General features: G+C 51.2%; 1 protein-coding gene across 5 annotated transcripts in view; it reads left to right on the forward strand.

Annotated features, from left to right (window-relative positions):
• Positions 1-592: 592 nt before the first annotated feature.
• The window catches only part of YY1 (YY1 transcription factor), a 32317-nt gene continuing 12442 nt past the window's right edge, over positions 593-20467 (forward strand). For all 5 annotated transcript variants that reach the window (XR_007128487.1, XR_007128486.1, XR_007128488.1 and 2 more), the window contains exons 1-2: positions 593-1408; positions 16958-17120. Coding sequence is in view for 1 of the 5 variants with exons in the window: in XM_047735594.1 (XP_047591550.1) it covers positions 742-1408; positions 16958-17120 (830 nt within the window). In the remaining 4 variants the exon portion in view is untranslated. The remainder of the gene's footprint in view (positions 1409-16957; positions 17121-20467) is intronic.

Consider the following 20467-nt stretch of genomic DNA (forward strand, 5'->3'; position numbering starts at 1 on the left):
AGGCGGCGGCTGCAGCGGCGACACCCCACTCCCGAGTGCGGCCCGGGCCCGGGGCGGCGGATTTCGCTGCGGTGGCACCGCGGAGGGAGGGAGGGAGCCGCGCGACTGGCGGCGGCGGCGGCGCGCTGACGTCACACGCTGCGGCCAGCCGGCGCGCGCGGGGGCCGCCCCGTCGACCCCAATCCGGGAGGAGCCCGGGTGAGTGGGCGGGGCTGCGGTGGCGAACGGGCAGGTCGATTGGCAGAGGGGGAGGAGCGAGAGGGCCAGCGGGCGAGTGGGAGCGAGGCGGGGCGGGCCGAGGCCAGCGCGGAAGTCTCGCGAGGCCAAGCCTGAGCGGAGTGTGGCGGCGGCAGCGGCGGCGAGATCTGGGCTCGGGGTGAGGAGTTGGTATTTGTGTGGAAGGAGGCGGAGGCGCAGGAGGAAGGGGGAAGCGGAGCGCCGGCCCGGAGGGCGGGAGGAGGCGCGGCCAGAGCGGGCGGCCGAGGCGCGGCGAGGCGGGGCGCCGGGGCGAGCAGCGGCCGAGCGAGCGCGGGGCGCACCGAGGCGAGGAGGCGGGGAAGCCCGCCGCCGCCGCCGCCGCGCCCGCCCCTTCCCCCCGCCGCCCGCCCCCTCTCCCCCCGCCCGCCCGCCCGCCGCCTTCCTCCCTCTGCCTTCCTTCCCCACGGCCGGCCGCCTCCTCGCCTGCCCGCCCGTAGCCCCGGAGCCGAGGCCGCCGCGGCCGTGGCGGCGGAGCCCTCAGCCATGGCCTCGGGCGACACCCTCTACATCGCCACGGATGGCTCGGAGATGCCGGCCGAGATCGTGGAGCTGCACGAGATCGAGGTGGAGACCATCCCGGTGGAGACCATCGAGACCACGGTGGTGGGCGAAGAGGAGGAGGACGACGACGACGACGAGGACGGCGGCGGCGGCGACCACGGCGGCGGGGGCGGCCACGGGCACGCGGGCCACCACCACCACCACCACCACCACCACCCGCCCATGATCGCGCTGCAGCCGCTCGTCACCGACGACCCGACCCAGGTGCACCACCACCAGGAGGTGATCCTGGTGCAGACGCGCGAGGAGGTGGTGGGCGGCGACGACTCGGACGGTCTGCGCGCCGAGGACGGCTTCGAGGACCAGATCCTCATCCCGGTGCCAGCGCCGGCCGGCGGCGACGACGACTACATCGAGCAGACGCTGGTCACCGTGGCGGCGGCCGGCAAGAGCGGCGGCGGCGGCTCGTCGTCGTCGGGCGGCGGCCGCGTCAAGAAGGGCGGCGGCAAGAAGAGCGGCAAGAAGGGCTACCTCGGCGGCGGGGCCGGGGCGGCGGGCGGCGCGGACGCGGGCAACAAGAAGTGGGAGCAGAAGCAGGTGCAGATCAAGACCCTGGAGGGCGAGTTCTCGGTCACCATGTGGTCCTCAGGTGAGCGCCGGCGCGCGCCGGCCCCCGGGATGTTTTTGTTTTGAAGGGAAGCCATGTTTTATGTGTGTGATGGGCGCCGCCATCTTCTTCGCAGGGCAAGTATGGCGGCCCCAAAAGATGGCGGGCCGCGGCGGGGGCGGCGGGCGGCGGGCCGGCGGGCCGAAGATGGCGGCGGGAGACGCGGCGCCGCCCGCTAGGCCGCAATGGCGTAGTTTCCCCGGGCGGGGCGGCGGCGCGGCGCGGGGCGGGGCCGGGCGGCGCGGCGGGGCGGGGCGCGCTCGGGCCAACGGACGGCCGCCGGCCCGTTGTCCGCCGCCCCCGCCCGGCCGGCTCCACGCGAGGCCCGGGGGCGCGCGGGCAGCGGGGCTGCGCGGACCTCACGCCCGGCCCGGCAGCCCCCCGCCGCCGCCTCCCCCCAGCTCCCCCGCCGTCCTTGGAGTGGGGGGCACCTGGGGCCCGCTCCGCCCCCTTCCCCGGACTTTCAGCTGCTCCTGAGAGGCGCCTTCCGCTCCCACGCCCGGCGCGCAGGCCGGACCCTGCAGCGGCCGCGCTCCCCGCGCTCCCCGCGCTCGCCGGGTGGGGCGGGACTTGGGCGGCACGTAGGGCTCGCGTGTGCGGGCTCCGCGCCGGCAGGGCCTGTCCCGCGCTGCCGGCGAGGTCCTCGCCTCGGGCTCCCCTCCCCGCCGGCGGCACGGTGGGAAGCGGGTCCGCGGGGTTTTGTAGGTTGTTGTGAACGCTTTACGTTTGGGGGAGTGTCTTTAAGTGTGTGTCTGTGGAGACGGGTCGGTGAGCTGCCCAGCTGGGGACGTTTGTCCCCGAATTAATGCAGCCGAGTACTTCAAGTGTCCGCTCGCTTTTCTGTGCATGTAGGCGGTCCGCTTCCTTTCCCGGGAAGAGAAAGATTCTGGAAGGCCGGAGAAAATAGGGCAGAGGGGACTTGTCTGCGTGTTGAAGTCTGCTCTTCTTTGCTTCGTGGCCTAGGACGCTGCGAGTCTGCGTCCTGGTACTTGATGCACATGTCACCTGGTTCCGCTGCTGGGGCAGTGGAGGGACGTGCGAGTGATCCTGCCGGCGCCGGTGATCTAGCGCTTGCGGGGCTTACACTAGTTCTAAGTTGTAGGAAACCCCCACCGTAGGGCTGTGGCGTCAGTTGTCGGGACGGAGCCTCACACTGCGATGACCCTTGAGTATGAATGGATGGCTGACTGCGAGGGGAAGGCTGGGCCGGCTCGGCTGCTGAAGGAAGCCCACGGGGAGCTACCGTAATTGTACGGCTCCGGGACTCGGGCCGGCGGGGCGGAGGGCTGCTGCTCTGCGTTTCTGAGTGCTCGTGGAAGTCGGAGCAGTTTGGGTTCAGTGAAGGTGCGTGTTTAGGCGAAACCTGCCCACTTATTTCGTGGTTATCAGAATACCTTCCGGAGAGTTGGTAGCGTGCACACCCGTGGTGTTGGAACCGAAAGTCTTCTCTTTCCATTAATATGCAGAATAAGAGTTGGGCCAATCGGTTGTTGCTGAGTTTCGCTGAATTCAGGGTCCCATCTGAAATTAGATTTTTTTTTTAAGATTTTATTGGTTTATTTGACATCACAAGTAAGCAGAGAGAGAGGGGGGTGAGCAGGCTCCCCGCCAAGCAGAAATCCCGCTGTGGGACTCCATCCCAGGACCCCGAGATCATGACCCTAGCTGAAGGCAGAGGCTTAACCCACTGAGCCACCCAGGCGCCCCTGAAATGAGATATTGATAGAAAGATACCTTAACTATAAAACTGAACTTGCTTTATCTCATGGTGAGGACATGTTGGTTTTATAGAAATTTAGAAACCTAGGGTGTTTTAAATTTTCTGTATTCGATCTTATCAAATTGCTCGCCTGATTCATATCCAGAAAACCTGGTAATGGAGGGTTCACTGGGTGAGGTGATGGGTATGGAGTCAGCCAGGCAAGGGGGAAGGTCTGAGGGGCCTAATGGGAGTTAATTTACAATTAAGTCAGCATTTCAAAATCATTATTTCCCCTGTGCAAGTGGCTTCTTACAGAGTTGCACAGTGTGGGGTTATTTTAATGTCCATTTCTTTGCAGAGTTAGTTGCCTGGCGTATTCCAGAGTACTCGGTGTCTAAAGGTAGTTATAAATATTTGGTGGCAATAACATAGTAAGGCCTGATTCCTCAGACATGTTTTGTGGTGAACTAGTCCTCTTCCTTGTCCTTGTGGCTTGGAATTATTTACCAAAGAGAAGCCTAATAGTTGGTGATTAACTATGCACGCCCCAAGTTCAAGTTCTGAATATAGTGGAATCTTAGGAACTAAAATGAGGAGGTAATTGATAGTAGGTAAAGAAATCAAAGCAGTTTAATTGTTAAGCTGAATTTCTTGGTGTGTGTGTTGACTGCGGTAGCCAGTATGCTCAGTGCTTTCATGGACTCCGTTTCATCCGATCCCAGGCTAGAAGGGTTTGAACGCCACTGTGGTTTCACAGCACAGTCCTTTGGATGGGAATGAGCTGTGAGGTGACCGTTTTGCCCAAGTCTAAGCTCAGTTCCCTGAAGTCCTTATTAAAAAAATTGTACACGGGTATCCTCAGGACTCTAGTTATTGTTAGTTTCTAGGCTAAAAAAACTTAGTGGGAGCCAGCACGTTCGTGGAAACCAAATCTTTGGATTTTATGGGTTTCTTTTGCTTGTGTGCTGTCTTGCTCTAATTGCCCACAGAGTCACAGTGGTCTGTGTGACTGGCATCTCTTTAATGGAATAACGGGAAAGGAATCTAGTGGATCTGCTTTTTTCTTTCCTCTTTTTTAACTGATGTAATTCTCGTGGGCGCAGTTCAGTGGCTTGTGCTGTATTCACTAGGTTGTGTGGCCGTCACCGCCAGCTAATTCCACAGTATTTTCACCATCTCAGAAAGAAACCCCATACCCATGAGCAGGCACTCCCCATTTCCCCTCGCCCTCCAGCCCCTGGCCACCACTAATCTACTTTGTGTATCCCTGGCTTTGCCCATTCTGGACATTTAAATGGAGTCATAACCATCTGTGGGCTTGTGTCTGTGGCTTAGCCGGTGTGCAAGTTTCAGCCACATTGTCGAGTGTACTTCATTCCTTTTTAAGGCTGAGTAAGGTTCCGTAGTGTAGGTACTAGAGCAGGACCTGCTTGTCTTTGTGTAGAAGATGAAGGCTCAGTGAGGCTGAGCGTGTTTTGGTGTTTCATCACACCTCAGCTGTGTCTTAAACATGCTTAATCCACTGTTTTAAGGCCCTTGATTATTTTGGGGTCTTTTCCTGGCACATGATGAATGAACATTTCCATGTTGCCTGATGTAGGGCACAGTCTCCTGTATGTTTTCCCCTAGATTGTCATCATATGGGACTGATACTGTTCTAAAGAGCTCACTATAAACTAAACCGCTTAATCATGGACAGATAGGGATGCTCATGATAAAACCTGAGTATTTAAAACATTTAGGGCTTTTTTTCTTTTAATTTATTTTTTTTAGAGAGGGAGAGTACCCCTACCTGTGGGAGGGGGCAGGGAGAGAGAGAGAGAGACTCCCCGCTGAGCACGAAGGGCTTGATCTGGGGCTCGATCTCAAAACCCAGAGATCATGACCTGAGCTGAAATCAAGAGTCAGATGCTTAACTGACTCAGCCACCCAGGTGCCCGTAAAACATTTAGTTTGGAGAGAAACCTAAGAAGGCTGTAAAATCTGAGGCTTCACGTATTTATTTATTTATGATTTTATTTATTTATTTGACAGAGATCACAAGTAGGCAGAGAGGCGGGTGGGGGGGGGGAGCAGGCTCTCCGCGGAGCAGAGAGCCCAATGTGGGGCTTGATCCCAGGACTCTGAGATCATGACCTGAGCCAAAGGCAGAGGCTGAACCCACTGAGCCCCCCAGGCGCCCCGAGGTTGCAGGTATTTGGAAATCGTGACCTTCACTCAAGGCTGTTGGTATTTTAGTTATCTTTTGTTAGACCAAATACAGAAGTGCTTCATGCTGGATTGAGCAAAACCTCTAAGACCAGCAGAGACCATCGATATTAAAATCAGTAAAGTGAAAGAAAGTTGAAAAGTATTTAACTGTTTGTCAGTTCTTTATATTCAGAAAACTCAAATTTGCTAAAAGTTACTAGTCCTGATCATTGGCCACTCCTGTGCGGGTTTTCCACCTCTTCCTCCTTTACCTGTTTATCCTTAGCTAGACCTGCCATGCACATAAGTTCCCACAGAGCCAAGCTGCAGAACAACCCCCCCCCCCCCCCAGCTTCCGCCCCGCCAAGTGATCTTGTCAAGCCTGTGACCTACATAGGGCAGTTTAAGTCCGAGATCCTGATTCCTGACCCCGAAGTTTTGGAAGCCGGCTCGCTGACGCAGACTCCGTGCTGCGGGACTCCAGGTGCTTCGCCTGTCCTCTTCCCTCCCACCCGCAGCGGCTGACCCCCCTCGTGGGAAAGGAAAATCCCTATCAGGAAGAGGTCAGGGCTCCTGACCCTTACCTACTGGCTAGCATTTTAGACTTTGGAAGAGAATAAAGTAATAAACTCAAAAATGTATGCTAGACTCCTGGGTGTTTATTCTCCAAAAGCTTCCTGGTTTTTTGTTGTTGCAGTTTGTTTAGTAAGGTGGGCTTAAGGCCGAGATGGTTAGGGTCCTGTAACAGGTTATTAGCAAAAACAATGACTAGAAGGGACATTTCCTTGGATTTTCATTCCTTTGTTAACTCCTGATCCGCTCTTCTCAGGGCACCATTTTATGAGCTCTGCTCTTCCCATAGGAGCATAAGAAAGCGAAAACTTGTTATAATTTTTCAATCTGAGTATTTACCAGTGGGTTGTATTCTCTGATATTGTTGGGTAAACATTCAAACCTTGTATTTGTAAAATTTGGCATCTGAAACGCTGCTGGGAGGTTGACAGTAACATTAATTTCGTTACTGTTAGCAGAATATCCGGAAGGCATGTGGAGGTTTTGGAAGTTAATTGACCATACCATATGCATTTGTACCTTCCTTCGTGGGGAGGACTTCATTACAGTCCATGAGAGGACCGTTCCCATTCCCAAGTGCCGCGTTTTAATGGGTCCCATTCTGTTTAATTTGTGATTAATTGTCAATAACAACAGGCCCAGTGGTTTCCGGTAATCACATTAGTAACAGCATCAGATTTCCACTTTCGATGGCGCTGACCAAAGTATCTTGCCTTGGAGTATCTTAACTTCTGACCTCCGTGCCCTTGTAAAATGACTTCCTTTAGAAAAAGAACTTCTTCCCGAACTCCTACATAACCATAGGAACCAGTGTACTCACTTTCTTAAAACAGAACTCTTAAATTTTAACGTGACTTGCTGAATGAGGTTTTAGGAGCTCTTGAGTAAAATTCTTTTTTTTTTTCTCCTTGAGTAAAATTCTTGATAATCATTCGATGCCTTTGAGGTTGCACCGTGCTCTTAAGATTAACATGAAGACAATGTAAGTGGTTGTGAAGGACTTTCCTTTCTTATATCAATGATCTCCCTTAGATATAAGAAGCGTGGAGCAGGGAAGGAGGCTGCCGTTGCTCTTCTGTTGGAGCCCAGACCCTGTCTCTTCTAGGAGAGCCGCAGACTTGAACAGAATCTCTAGTGTTTCACAAGGGATCACGCCTGAAAACACCCCGAAGTGTCTTTCTCTTTTTGCAGTTCTCTGCTCAGTCCTCTTTCCTTCTTTTCCTTTTGTCTTCTAGCTCCTAAGCACCCAGAAACTTTGAGGGAGAGAAGCTGCTGCTGCTCCTCCAGATTGACAGTTGGCTTTTCATTTCTGACTTTGCCAGCAGCTCACTTACAGTTTGTGCTAATACATAGGATTCCTGTATTAAATAGATGCTACAGATTCTTTTTTTTTTTTCTTAAGATTTATTTATTTTAGAGTGCATGAGTGGGGCAGAAGGCAGAGGGAGAGAGAATCTGAAGCCGACTCTGTGCTGAGTGTAGAGCCCCACGTGGGGCGAGATCTCATGATCCCAGATCATGACCTGAGCGGAAACTAGGAGTCATACAGTTAACAGACTGAGCCACCCAGGTGCCCCAATTTTTATAGATTCTTAACAAAGACTACATACAGACTTCTGGATTTCATGTCTGGGGAATCTAGGCGTACACTCTCTCTACCTTCCTGAATTTTCTAAGACTTCATCAGATGGCTTCACTCCTCTGCTTGAAAACCCCTTTAACAGCGTAGATATAGTTAATGTCACCGAACTGTAGATTTTAAAAGGGTAAATACCGTGTTTTGTGTCTTCACCTACACACACAGCCTGCAGATGTCGCATCACATTCAGTTGAAGTCCAGAGGCCTTACCATGAGCAACTCATGATTTGGCCCCTGCTTTCCTTCCCTCCTTCCTCCTTCCTCCCTCCCCTCCCTTCGTGCTCCAACCTGACGAGCCCTCTTTCCGTCCTTGGGCTTGCTTCTCTGCTCTAACCTCTGCCTTCAGTGCGGCGGCCCCAGATGTCCCATTCTTGTGCTGCCGCGTTCACATCTCCACTCTCGGGAGGCCTTCCCTGGTCCTCCGCTCTCACTCTCACTCCTAATAAAACTCCTGTTTTATTCTCTTCGTAGCAGTGTCTGAAGCTGTCTTGCTTTTTTTCCTGCTTCCTCTAGGGAGTAAGTTTTGGGCTTGCGACCCTCAGCCTTCGGATGGCACTAGGCATTTAGAAGAGTCTCGGTCCGTAACTGGGTGAACGATCAGCATACGGAAATGACGCAGTAAGGCAGAATCGCAGCCTAGTGACCCAAGTACCACCCTCGTCCCAGACCACATAGGTGGAAAAGAAGTATAAAGGGTGAGGAGAGGGTGTGCAGGAGTGTTCCCTTTTTAGGAAAGGCATGGACTGCACAGTCGATCCTAGTTTCAAATCTTAGATCTGCCACTTAACTGCGTTTCTTCAGGTACATGACTTGGCACTTCTGGGGCTTGTTTCTTTTCTTTTTTTTTTTCTTTTTTTTTAAGATTTTATTTATTTATTTGACAGACAGAGATCACAAGTAGGCAGAGAGGCAGGCAGAGAGAGAGGAGGAAGCAGCCTCCCGGCTGAGCAGAGAGCCCGATGCGGGGCTCGATCCCAGGACCCTGGGATCATGACCTGAGCCGAAGGCAGAGGCTTTAACCCACTGAGCCACCCAGGCGCCCCTGGGGCTTGTTTCTTAAGCCAAACACATGAAGTTAGTGTCTTTGAGGTTTTGTCTGTGTTCAGGAATAGGACAGTTACTAGCATGACGCAGGTACTCAGTAAAGGATAGTATCTTGTCCTAAGGTCTCTGTTAGTGGGGAAACATGGAAACAGCCTGTGATCTCTGCCTGTTGCTTAGCAATGAATCTCAAATAGTTAGCACCACCCCCCGCCATGGTTTCCCCAGTGAAGGTTTGGGTGAGGGCAGCGGTGGGTTGGTGATGTCGTTTTTGCCGTGGTCTCCCAGAAAGGTCAGACCAAAGCTGATGGCCTACGACGAAAGGTGCGGGGGAACAAAATCTAGCCAACCCATGTGTAAGTAAGTAGTTGGTAAATAAATACAGGAGTTGGTGAAAATAGAAAATCACGATCACAGGAAAAAAGGAAGTGTGAGGATCAACCCTCATGAGTTTCCTGGCAGTTGAGATAAAAAAGGAAAGCATACTACTGATAACGGATTCTAGCTACAATGAGAAAAACTTGTAGGGAAATCAAGCTTTTCTGAGGACTGAATTCTTAGGTAAACGGCTTCTATATGAAGAGGACCACCGGGTCACAGTGCGGATTCCAGCCAGTGTGGTGTCCAGAATTTCACGTGGTGTCTTAGAAGAGCCAAAGATTGAAAATGTAACCTAATAGAAGGTGACTCAGGATTTTCCATGTCCTTTACATGCTTCCTCTCCTCCAGCAAAAGTTGAGCATTCTTTCACAGCCATTAAGTGTGGGACCTACTGTCCCCCTTAAGCCCAGGAGGGTGGGGAGAGTGGAACAGAGGGGTCTGGCGTAGGGTGCCTGTGGTTGGCAGAAAGAGGATCCCCTGCCTCCAAACCATTTGAATACAAAATGTGTGCCCCATTTATAGGTGGCACTGTCTAGATTTTGTTTTTCCATATCTTCCAGCTAAGGCCATTTTACTTTGGTCCGATTGTTGTAGGTTGTCTGCCTTTAGCCAGTGTTAGTGAGTACTGGAATCACCTGATCCAGATGTGACGAGAAGTTCTCATTAAAACGTTTTCTTAGAGCGCCTGTGGGGCTCAGTCTTTAAGCATCTGCCTTTGGCTCTGGTCATGATCCTGGAGTCCTGGGATGGAGCCAGGCATTGGGTTCCCTGCTGGGCGGGAAGCCTGTTTCTCCCTCTCCCACTCCCCCTGCTTGTGATCCCTCTCTCGCTGTGTCTTTGTCAAATAAATAAATAAAATCTTTTTTAAAAACCCCCAAAAAACTAGAAGAAGGCAAACATTGTCTTTAATTTCTCTGACCATAAAACCAAACATCTTTTGTCATTTCTCAAGCAGCTTTCTTCAAAATATGATTTTTATCTATATAAATAGTTTATTTCCTGACATTGTGCTGTTGAGTAGTTAATGACCCTTTTGATGATTTCTGTGTGCTGGTCTTCAAAGAGTTCACTCATTGAACTTTCCTGGCATATGCGGTTTATGAAGGAATAAGTAACAGAAGTGGTAATGTGAAGTTGAAACATATTACGAAAGTACAGGGCAATTATCTAGAAAGACCCAACAAAAGTTTTTTTAAGGCAAGAGTATTGGATCACGTTCAGAAGTGTAGGTGTATGTGTGGTGGTCATCAAAAGCAGATTGTCTTTAATCAGTTTTATTTTGGTTTTAACATTATGTACGGACCATGTGGTTATTGTCTGTACTCAGGACGGACGGCCTCAACGGTGCATCACTTTCACTTGGTAAGTCACTGAGTTCAGTAGTCATGAGGCAAAGCATCTAGACTTTTCTTTGCGGTCTCCCTCGGGGTTGCAGTTACCCAGGTGTTCGTTCTGAACCCTCTCCTCTCTGTCTGTATATTTTTTTTCAGTAGATACCATTTATCTCTCTGGCTTTAAATATAGGCCATGTGCCAGTGATGTATGTATTTCCTCTTCAACCTCAATTTCTTTTGTCCCCACACTCGCATATCCAAGTACCTCCTTGAGGTCTGTCTGTCCACAAGGTGTCTCCCAGGCCCCTCAAATCAGAAGGGAACTCCAGGTCCTCTGCTGCACGTGGTCTCTTCCCCCCTAACTCTCCTGCTTGGCCCATGACCTTCCCCCAGAAGTGCAACCCAGAGGGGTGCCTGGGTGGTTCAGTGAGTTAAAGCCACTGCCTTCGGCTCAGGTCATGATCCCAGGGTCCTGAGATCGAGCCCTGCATCAGGCTCTCTGCTCCGCAGGGAGCCTGCTTCCTCCTCTCTCTCTCTCTCTGCCTGCTTCTCTGCCTACTTGTGATCTCTGTCAAATAAATAAATAAAATCTTTAAAAAATAAAAAAATAAAAGTGCAACCCAGAAACTTAGAAGGCATAGTTAACATCCTTTTACTCCCACCTTACCCCCCTTCTCTCATTTATTACCCAGACTTGTGTAGTCCTCCTCTAAAATAGAACTCAAATCTGACCTGTTTTGTCTTATTTTTTTAAAGATTTTATTTATTCATTTGACAGAGAGAGGGGAGGAAGCAAGCTCTCCACCTAGCAGAGAGTCCGATGCGGGCTCGATCCCAGGACCCTGAGATCAAGACCTGAGCTGAAGACAGAAGCTCAACCCACTGAGCCACCCAGGGGCCCCTCTAACCTGTTTTAAAGACAGGTTGATGTCTCTTTTGGAAGTAAATCCCATCATTGGGTAATCTCACTGTTGTTCCTATTTCACTAGAAAAATTTCCACTATCGTTTTAAATCCTGTTTTCTAAGTAGAATTCCATCATATAGGTAAAAGGTCAATAAGCTTTTTTTCTGTAAAGGCCTAAATAGTAATGTTACAGGTTTCATAGGCTATCCTAAAGCACTTAATCAATGCCAGTGTCATTGCAGCAGGAAAGTAGCCAAAGATAACTGTGAACAAACAAGCATGGCTGTGTTTCAGTAAAGCTGTTTCTAAAAACAGGTGGCCTTTGTGCACACCATTGTCCATAATAACATGATTCACAGCAGCCAGAAGGGGGAAGCAGCTCCTATGTCTATCAGTGGATGAGTGGATAAACCAAATGTGGTTATGTCCATACAAGAATATTATTCAGCTGTGAAAAAGAATGAAGTTTTGTACATGCTAGTACATGGGTGGACCTTGAAGACGTGAGGTCAGCCAGACACAAAAGGACAAATACTGTTTGATTCCATTTATAAAAGGTACCTAGAGGGGCGCCTGGGTGGCTCAGTGGGTTAAAGCCTCTGCCTTTGGCTCAGGTCATGATACCAGGGTCCTGGGATCGAGCCCCACACCAGGCTTTCTGCACAGTGGGGAGCCTGTTTCCCCCTCTTTCTCTGCCTGCCTCTCTGCCTGCTTGTGATCTCTCTCTCTCTCTCTGTCAAATAAATAAATAAAATCTTTTTTTTTTTTTTTTAAAGGTACCTAGAGTAGGCAAATTTGTAGAAACAGGAAGCAGAATAGAGGCCACCGGGGAGCGGGGCAGGTTTGCAGTGGGTACCCGGCTTCTTTCTTTTTTAAGATTTTATTTATTTATTTGTCGGAGAGAGAGAGAGAGAGAGAGCAAGCACAGGCAGGCAGAAGGAGAAGCAGCCTCCACGCCGAGCAAGGAGCCGGATGTGGAACTCGATCCCAGGACGCTGGATCATGACCTGAGCCAAAGGCAGCCGCTTAACCAACTGAGCCACCCAGGTGTCCCTGGGTACCGGGTTTCTCTTGGGGACTATGAGTCTCGGGTATAGATGGTGGTGATGGGTATACAGCATTGTGAGTGTACCTGATGCCACTGAATTGGACATTTCACAGATGGTTGAAATGATAACTATTGTGTTCATGTCTGCTTAACCAGAATTTGTTTAAACAGTAAAAAGGAGGGGGCACCTGGGAGGCTCATTACGTTGTGTCCAGTTCTTGATTTCGGCTCAGGTCATGATCTCAGGGTTATGACATCTAGCCCCACATCAGCTCTGCTGGGTGTAGAGACTGCTTGAGATTTTCTGTGTGTGTGTGTGTGTAAATAAAAAATAAAATAATAGGAAGGAAACCATAAGTGGTGGTGGGAAGGTTGTCAGGCTGGGTCGGGCTCACTGGCGGTACTTGGGGATCATAAAACTTGTCAGTCTCTGCTTAGACTCACTCCTTACACGTATTATAGTTCGTGGTGATGTTGGTGACTGTGCTGATGTTGGTGACTGTGCTGGCGTTGGTGTCTGGTGCTTGACGTTGTTGAACGTTGGGTCTAAGAACTGAGTCTCAAGCCTCAGGAAGCATTTCCTCATTTGACTTGTTTGTGTCCCCCCAGAATTCATGAGTTAAAGTCCCAGTCTCCAGCGTGAAGGTGTTTGACGGTGGGGCCTTTGGGAAGTAATTGGGTTACCAGGGTGGAGCCCTCCTGGTGGGATTAGTGCCCTTTTAGGTAAAAAGAGACAGAGATGACGATCCGTCTCCCCGCCCTTGCGCAGCAAGAAGGTTTGTTGACAAGCCAGGGTAGCTCGCCTTTACCAGGAACTGAATTGGATGGCACCTTAGTCTGCAAGACTGTGAGGGGTGAATTCTTGTCACAGCCCCCAGTCTGGTATTTTGTTAGAGCAGCCTGAGCTAAGACAGCTTCGCCCACTAGAATAAAAGTTCCCTGAGGGCAGAGGCTTTGTTTTGTTTCTGGGGCCTTGGCACAGTGCCAGGCAAGGAGGCCCTCAGTTAATAGGTATTGAACTGCAAGGGAGTGTGAGCTAGCCTGTGATCCCTTTTTCTTTCTTTCTTTCTTTCTTTCTTTTTCTTTTTTTTTTTTTTAAAGATTTTATTTATTTGACAGAAAGAGAGATCACAAGTAGAGAGAGAGAGAGAGGAGGAGGCAGGCTCCCTGCCTAGAAGAGAGCCTGATGTGGGACTTGATCCCAGAACCCTGAGATTAGGACCTAAGCTGAAGGCAGAGGCTTAACCCACTGAGCCACCCAGGCAGCCCCCCTTTTTCTTTCTTTTTAAAGATTTTATTCATTTATTTGACAGAGACACAGTGAGAGAGGGAACACAAGCAGGGGGAGTGGGAGAGGGAGAAGCAGGCTTCCTGCAGAGCAGGGAGCCTCATTCGGGGCTCTATCCCAGCATCTTGGGATCATGACTGAGCCGAAGGCAGCCGGTGGTGCCCCTAGTCTATGAGTCGGTAATCCCGGAATGTGTCCCAGTTTACTGGAGACGCGGCTGTCATCACAGCTTCCTCGCAGAGGCAGGGGCCCTCTGCCTTGCTTCCATTCTTCCGTCGGAAGTACCCAAAGTCAGGGCGGAAAAACAGCTCCCCTGCCCGCCCGAGCATTTCTGGAGCACCTGGAAGGCGACGTGGTGGTAGTTGCTCCTCAGGGGGAAGGCTGGAGGGTGAGGGGATCACCGCAGCCCCGAGAGAAAACCTGGTTACAGTGCAGAGTCCTGGCCTTGTCACAAACGCTAACTACATTTGTCACAAACAATAACCACGTTTCCTGCCCTTCGTGAATGATCTGGCTGTGTTTCCTTGGGCTGTGTGGTCTGTACGGAGGTTACCGGGATGTAGAGATCGTTCTGGCTCGGAACTAAAGGCCGCTGGGCTTGACAGCGAAGGACCCGGGGCCGGGAGGAAGGCTTCCTGTGTTCACGAGGCCCCTGGCTGACTAGTTATTAGCCCATAGCGAGCTGCACCGCCTGTCTGGGCCTCCGTTTTCTCCTGTGCAGGGTGGACTGGGTGGACTTGCGAGTTTGCCACCTCTCGGGCGCTGTGCGCGGTAATGAAAACTGCCTGCCCAGTAACCATTCAGTGCGATGCTGCTGCCCTCTGATTCCTGGCAGTGACGTGTAATGTTTTCCAGAATGAGGGGGCGGTCCTGGATGGCTCAGTTGGTGGAGCGGGCAACTCTTGATCTCAGGGTCAGCCCTACAGTGGGTGTAGGAGATGACTTAAAATAAAATTTTTGAAAAATAAATGAGTGGTGGGAGGAGAGACATTTATAATTTAAAAGTATCATATGCCTGGGGCACCTGGGTAGCTCAGTGGGTTAAGCCTCTGCCTTCAGCTCAGGTCATGGTCTCAGAGCCCATCGGACTCTCTGCTCAGCAGGGATCCTGCTTCCCCCTCTCTCCCTGCCTCTCTGCCTACTTGTGATCTCTGTCTGTCAAATAAATAAAATCTTTAAAAAAGAAAAAGTATCCTGTTCTTTGTTTTTCATCTGCATGATTGAACATAATGACCACTTGAATCAAATGAACCTACATTCTGCCCTTTTTAAAAAAAAAAAAGATTTATTGGGGCGCCTGGGTGGCTCAGTGGGTTAAGCCGCTGCCTTCGGCTCGGGTCATGGTCTCGGAGTCCTGGGATCGAGCCCCACATCAGGCTCTCTGCTCAGCGGGGAGCCTGCTTCCTCCTCTCTCTCTGCCTGCCTCTCTGCCTGCTTGTGATCTCTCTGTCAAATTAAAAAAAAATTTTATTTATTTACTTAGCGGGGCTGAGTGCGGAGCCCGACACGGGGCTCAGTCTCAGAACCCCGAGACCTGAGCTGAAACTAGGAGTCAGAGGCTTAACTGACTGTGTCACCCAGACACCCCCAACATTTTGTCTTTAACTTGCCGTCGTACCCTGATGTCAGAGAACCTGATGATAAGCAGCTAGACATCATTTTTTGTGATGTCCCTTGTAGGGTTTGGTTTGGTTGGTTTTGGTCTTGTGTTTTGTTTTTGTCTTAAGAATTATTTTAGGGAGAGAGAGCGTGTGCACATGGGGGCAGAGGTGGAGGGGGAGAGAGCATGTCCAGCAGACTCTGCGCTCAGCACGGAGCCCCATGCAGGGTTTGATACCCTCAGATCATGACCTGAGACGAAATCAAGAGTCAGATGCTTAACTGACAGAGCCACCCGGACGCCCCATTACTCTTGTTTTTTTTTTTTTTTTTTTTTTTTTTTTTAAACACTGGTGGAAGGGTGAGAATTGAATAAGCCAATTTTCACTTCAGAAAGTCCTGTTTGTTCCTGCCCTTTGTGAAACATTTTCATGGAGAAGCAGGACATTTCAGTCAGCAGGGAACACTTCGGAGCGTCTTTATTTTCTGTTTTCAGCACTGCATAGTTGTAGACCAACCAGTTTGGGCCTCTGGGCACTCGACCCCAGCGTAAGAGGCAAGGCCACCCAAAATTCAGAACAGCATGATTTAGTTTGTCAGTGTCGTTATCAAGACCTAATGTAGGAGTTCAAGGAAAAGGTAAGAAGCTGAGGCCAGAGCAGCAGAGTCAACAAGCCCTGGGAGGAGCACGGCCTGGTTGTGTTATGGAGGGCTCCTGCCTAGGAGAAATGGAAGGCCAGGCTAGCCGTGTAAACGGGACCCAGGCACAGGGGGCCCAGGAGGCCCAGGAGGCCAAGTGTAATTTACACTTCTGAAGGGTTCGTAGGAGGTGGAAATATATCAGCTGCATTTTCTGTATCAGTTGGTCCTTTATAGCATCATTACGGCAGAGAACAGAATGGGGAAGGTAAGTTAAGAAATTACGTTAGTCGTTGAGGTATGAGATACTAAGAGCTAACTTCATGGCAGTGGGACAAAGGGCGAAGACGTTCTGAAAACCAATAGGATTTGGTGTTTGGGGTGTAGGAGATTAATTAGGGGGATCCATATCCCCTTTTTTTTTTAGCCTGTTGGATTTGTGACAATAGCCGTACAAGTAGAGATGTCCTGCATTCCTTGAAGACGCGTCTGTTGAGGGCCAGCTCTGTGCGGACTGCACCAGGCTCTGGGGATACCTGGAGATAGAAACTGACAAGCACTCCTGTCCTCTTGGCACGTACTGTCTAGTGGGAGAGGCCAACGAAAATCACATTGCTGTGATTGTAACTTGCCTGCGTACGAGTCATGGGATCAGCATGAAGAGCTGAAAAGACCACAGAGCGGGATGGAAGAGTGAGGGGAGAGCCGCGAGAGGGAGGGCTGCAGGGCAAGGCAGGAGGCTGGCTGCAGGGCGGAGGCTGGGGCATCAGACTCGAGTCCGCGCCGCTGTGTTGCTGGCTAACAGAAAATGTGTAGGGTGGACAGAAAACAGAACTCTGAGGAGTGGTGGGAGGAGAAGCAAGGAAGCTTGCCAAGGAGCCAGTTCAAAAAGTGGGAGCAGAACCAGGCAAGTGGCTGCCGAGTCAGGAGGGGGAACATTTCCGCCAGGCTGAGGAGCACGAGCGCAAACGTCTGCTGGGTTTGGCATCGCAGATATTGGTGACCTTGAAGCAGAAACAGGATTTCAGGAGACTGAGGAGAGAGACTGGGTGGTTAAGAAGTTGGGTTAGCAGCTCTAAATCATCCGCTCCCAAAGCTGCTAATGAAAGCACATTTCATAGTTTTTAGAATGTATTTGCCCCCATACACATTTTTCCTCCACTAAAATAATCAATCTTATGGTGTGTTTCAGATGAAAAAAAAGATATTGACCATGAGACAGTGGTTGAAGAGCAGATCATTGGAGAGAACTCCCCTCCTGATTATTCAGAGTATATGACAGGGAAGAAGCTTCCTCCTGGAGGGATACCTGGCATTGACCTCTCAGACCCCAAACAACTGGCAGAATTCGCTAGGTAAGCCCTCAGAACTTTCCTTTCTTTCTAATTATAGAAAGTACTTGAGAGCCGGCAGCTGTGTTCCTTGTGCATGAGTTACCGTGGTGGCTGGTGGTCTTGCTCCGGGGAAACTTGGGAAAACAAAAGCAGTTCGTTTTGTTTGTGGGGTAACTCTGCTAGTGATGTGCGTGGCCCCATTTTAGATCCTGGCAGACAGTGAGGTGAGGCAAATGCTTCTTAATTCCGTAGCTCATAATTGCTTGTGAATACATAAAATTGCACAGAGATTGATTGGAAATGGGGGGTCCTCACACCAGCTGGACGCCTTGTGAGCTGGAGCAAGCTGCGGGGCCTGGCTCGGAGCCGGGTGGGCAGAGCTGACCGTGAAGGAGTCCTCAGATCCTTCTCCAGCGTGTCATCAGTTACGCTCCCGGGCTTTGGCTCACTGAAGCGGGCATGACAGGAGGAGATCAAATATTTATGGTGGAGGCCCCTGTGACCGACCAAGGTGGGCAGTCGGGAAGGTCCGGAGGCTTGTTTGCCTGAAGCGGGCAGGGCTCCCGCGGAAGCCTCTCTCCCCTTTTGTAGTATTTATTCCCCAGCGCTGTTGGGCAGTTTCTGTGAGGACATGAGAACATGCTCAGAGACCATTTTCAATAAAATGTGAAATGAACTCATCAGCTCTGGGGCAGACGGAGGAGTTTGCCCCCCCACCCCCCCCCCCCCCCCCCCACCCCCGGTTGCACAGAGCCTGGAATAGCCAGGACATTTAGGCAAGGGCAGGATGAGGAAGAGAGACCTCTTTGTGATCCCACCCATCTAGAAACAGAGCAGGGGCGCCCTTGTCTGTCTTTGTCTTGCGAGCAGAGTGGAGTAGATAAGAGCTGGAGGCCCTGGAGTGTGCCCTGCCAAAAAAGAAAAACAAGGTGGGTGACCTCCTCCCATTTGGAGCCTCAGTTTCTCCAAGTGTCAGAGTCAGGGGTATTATAACAAAGGGTTTTGTGCCCTTTTCTCCTATCCCGTGAAACTGCGGCCATAGGGAAACTACACCTGAATTTATTTCTGATTGACCACGGCTGAACAAAAAATGTTAAGGCTTCTGTCCTTTTGTTCATGACATTGTGTCTCCCAGCTTTTGTTGGCTTTCATATTTTAAGTACGGGTATGCTATGTAACTCCATGATCCTCCCCCCTCCACCCGCAACCCCCGTACAAATAAAAACGGAATCTGTAGATAGAATCAGCAGTGAGGTTAGAGTTTTGGGGCAGATTGAGTCGAATTGCATGCCAGTGTTTAGTATTGTCGTGTGTTTTTAAAGTTAGTCATCTCTTGTTAATGTCTTTGGAGTTTATCGAGGGTAGAGGCTGCAGTCTCCACGGATAGAACTATGGAAGGCAGGAGTCAAGGAAAGCCTTGTAGAGGGGATGGCGTCTGACCTGAGCCCTGAAAAACACTGAGGTGGGGGAGTTAGGGGGTGTCCATGGTGGGCCCAATGCTAGTGTGGCGTGAGCGCAGTGGAAAGGGAGATGCTCCACACCCATTTGGTGTACGCTCCGAGAAGAATAAGTACGTTTGGCTGGGAATTTGGATGCCTGCCTATAGGAAGATAGTTGAAGTGTAAGAGATCACTGAGTTCTCTGAATACTGGCCCCACATCTGTGGATGTTTTTAGTGCGCGATGGACAGCTGCCGGAGGGGTGTGAACTGTAGAGAGGGCTCTGCCATCAGGTTGATGTGGAGGGAATGACATGTCTGCTCTCTCCAGGCTGGGTTGGCACAAGCACAGACAGCGAGTGGAAGAGGTCCTGAAGGCCTGAGCCGGGATTGCAGTGGCCAGACAGATAGAATAAATGAGATCAGGGTGTCAGGAGATGGTGGAAGAGATGGAGAACCACCCCAGCTGTGTGTCTCCAGGAAGGGGAATTAGAATGGAAGCTCAGTGCCTTGCGAAGCTTCAACTGGCGTGAGATTGGAAGAGGGTTGCTGGTTTGGGGCTCAGGGTGGACATTGTTAGGTTTTAGGTGTTAGTCATCCCTTTTGGACTTGGAGGTGTCAGGAGGTAAGTCAGGGCTAACTCATCTGCACTGTGGCTGTGGCTGAGAGCGGCGTGGCCGTCCATGGTGTGGAGACGGCGGTTTCGGAGAGGACAGTCTGGGGATGACCCTGCGATCGGCAGCTGAGGGAACCAGCAGCAGGACACAGGGCTCATTCAGACAAACCGCGGTGGCTTAGGGAAGTGCAGACGGCATCACAGAAGCCAAGGGCGTGCTCAGAAGGTCCAGGAGAGGGACGGGGCCCATTTCTCTGAGTTACTGTTGCGGAATGATTTCAGTGTAGGAGCCGAGGGCTGGGGCGGGATTTCGCAGAGAGCAGGAACCTGGGGGTAGTGAGCAGACGTGACTAGGTGTGGTGACCCTTGGCGTTGTTTACCCTCACTGCTGAATTGGGGCAGCTGATCTGAAAGCTTGTCCCCAGTTTCCTGAACAGAAGATCTGGGGTTTCAGCCCTGCGCTCGGGAGGTGCGTGTCACTGTTGGCAAACAGAAGCTTCTGCTTGTTCCCTGAGTGGCCTTGTGCCTGCCTCAGGGCCGCCTGCAACCCCACCTGATCCGAATGAGACTTTTCTCGACCCGCAGTAGATGATTAGAAGACGGTGGAGCCAGGTTCTGAGAGTTGTAAGGCAGAGTTTCTGTAAACAGCATTCTTTTTTTTCTTTTTTTTTTTAAAGATTTCATGTATTTGACAGAGAGAGAGATCACAAGTAGGCAGAGAGCAGCAGGCAGAGAGAGAGGGGGAAGCAGGCTCCCCGCTGAGCAGAGAGCCCAATGCGGGGCTCCATCCCAGGACTCTGGGATCATGACCTGAGCCGAAGGCGGAGGCTTAACCCACTGAGCCACCCAGGTGCCCCTGTAAACAGCATTCTTGATCGAGCAGAGCTGTCAGTCAAATACAGGGCAGGAAAGTGGCCATTGTAGACACCTAAGGATCCGTTTTATGTCACACTTACCCTGTCTGAGGGGGTTACTGGAGGATATACTTCAGGGAGACGAGGACACACATCAAAAGGAAGCATTCCTGAAGAATCTGGCGAACCAGAAAATTAGGAGGGCAGCTCTGCGGCAGGCTGGACACCCATTCGGTTGAGAACAGACAGTCGGTGAGATATGTGGGGCTTTGTTCAGGAGAAGTCGAGTTCAATTGAGCAGCGCACAGAATGAGTAAGAAGCCAGAAGGTCTTGGTGGTTTGGGAGAAGAGTTTTGTAAAAAGGAAAAGATAATCAGAAACCCCCTGAAGAGAGAGGCAGTGCTAATAAGCCATGGCCTAAAAGTGGGCATAAAGTTGATGGTCGTTGAAGTTCAGAGAA

The sequence above is a fragment of the Lutra lutra genome, chromosome 7, assembly GCF_902655055.1.
Source record: "Lutra lutra chromosome 7, mLutLut1.2, whole genome shotgun sequence".
Lineage (NCBI taxonomy): Eukaryota > Metazoa > Chordata > Mammalia > Carnivora > Mustelidae > Lutra > Lutra lutra.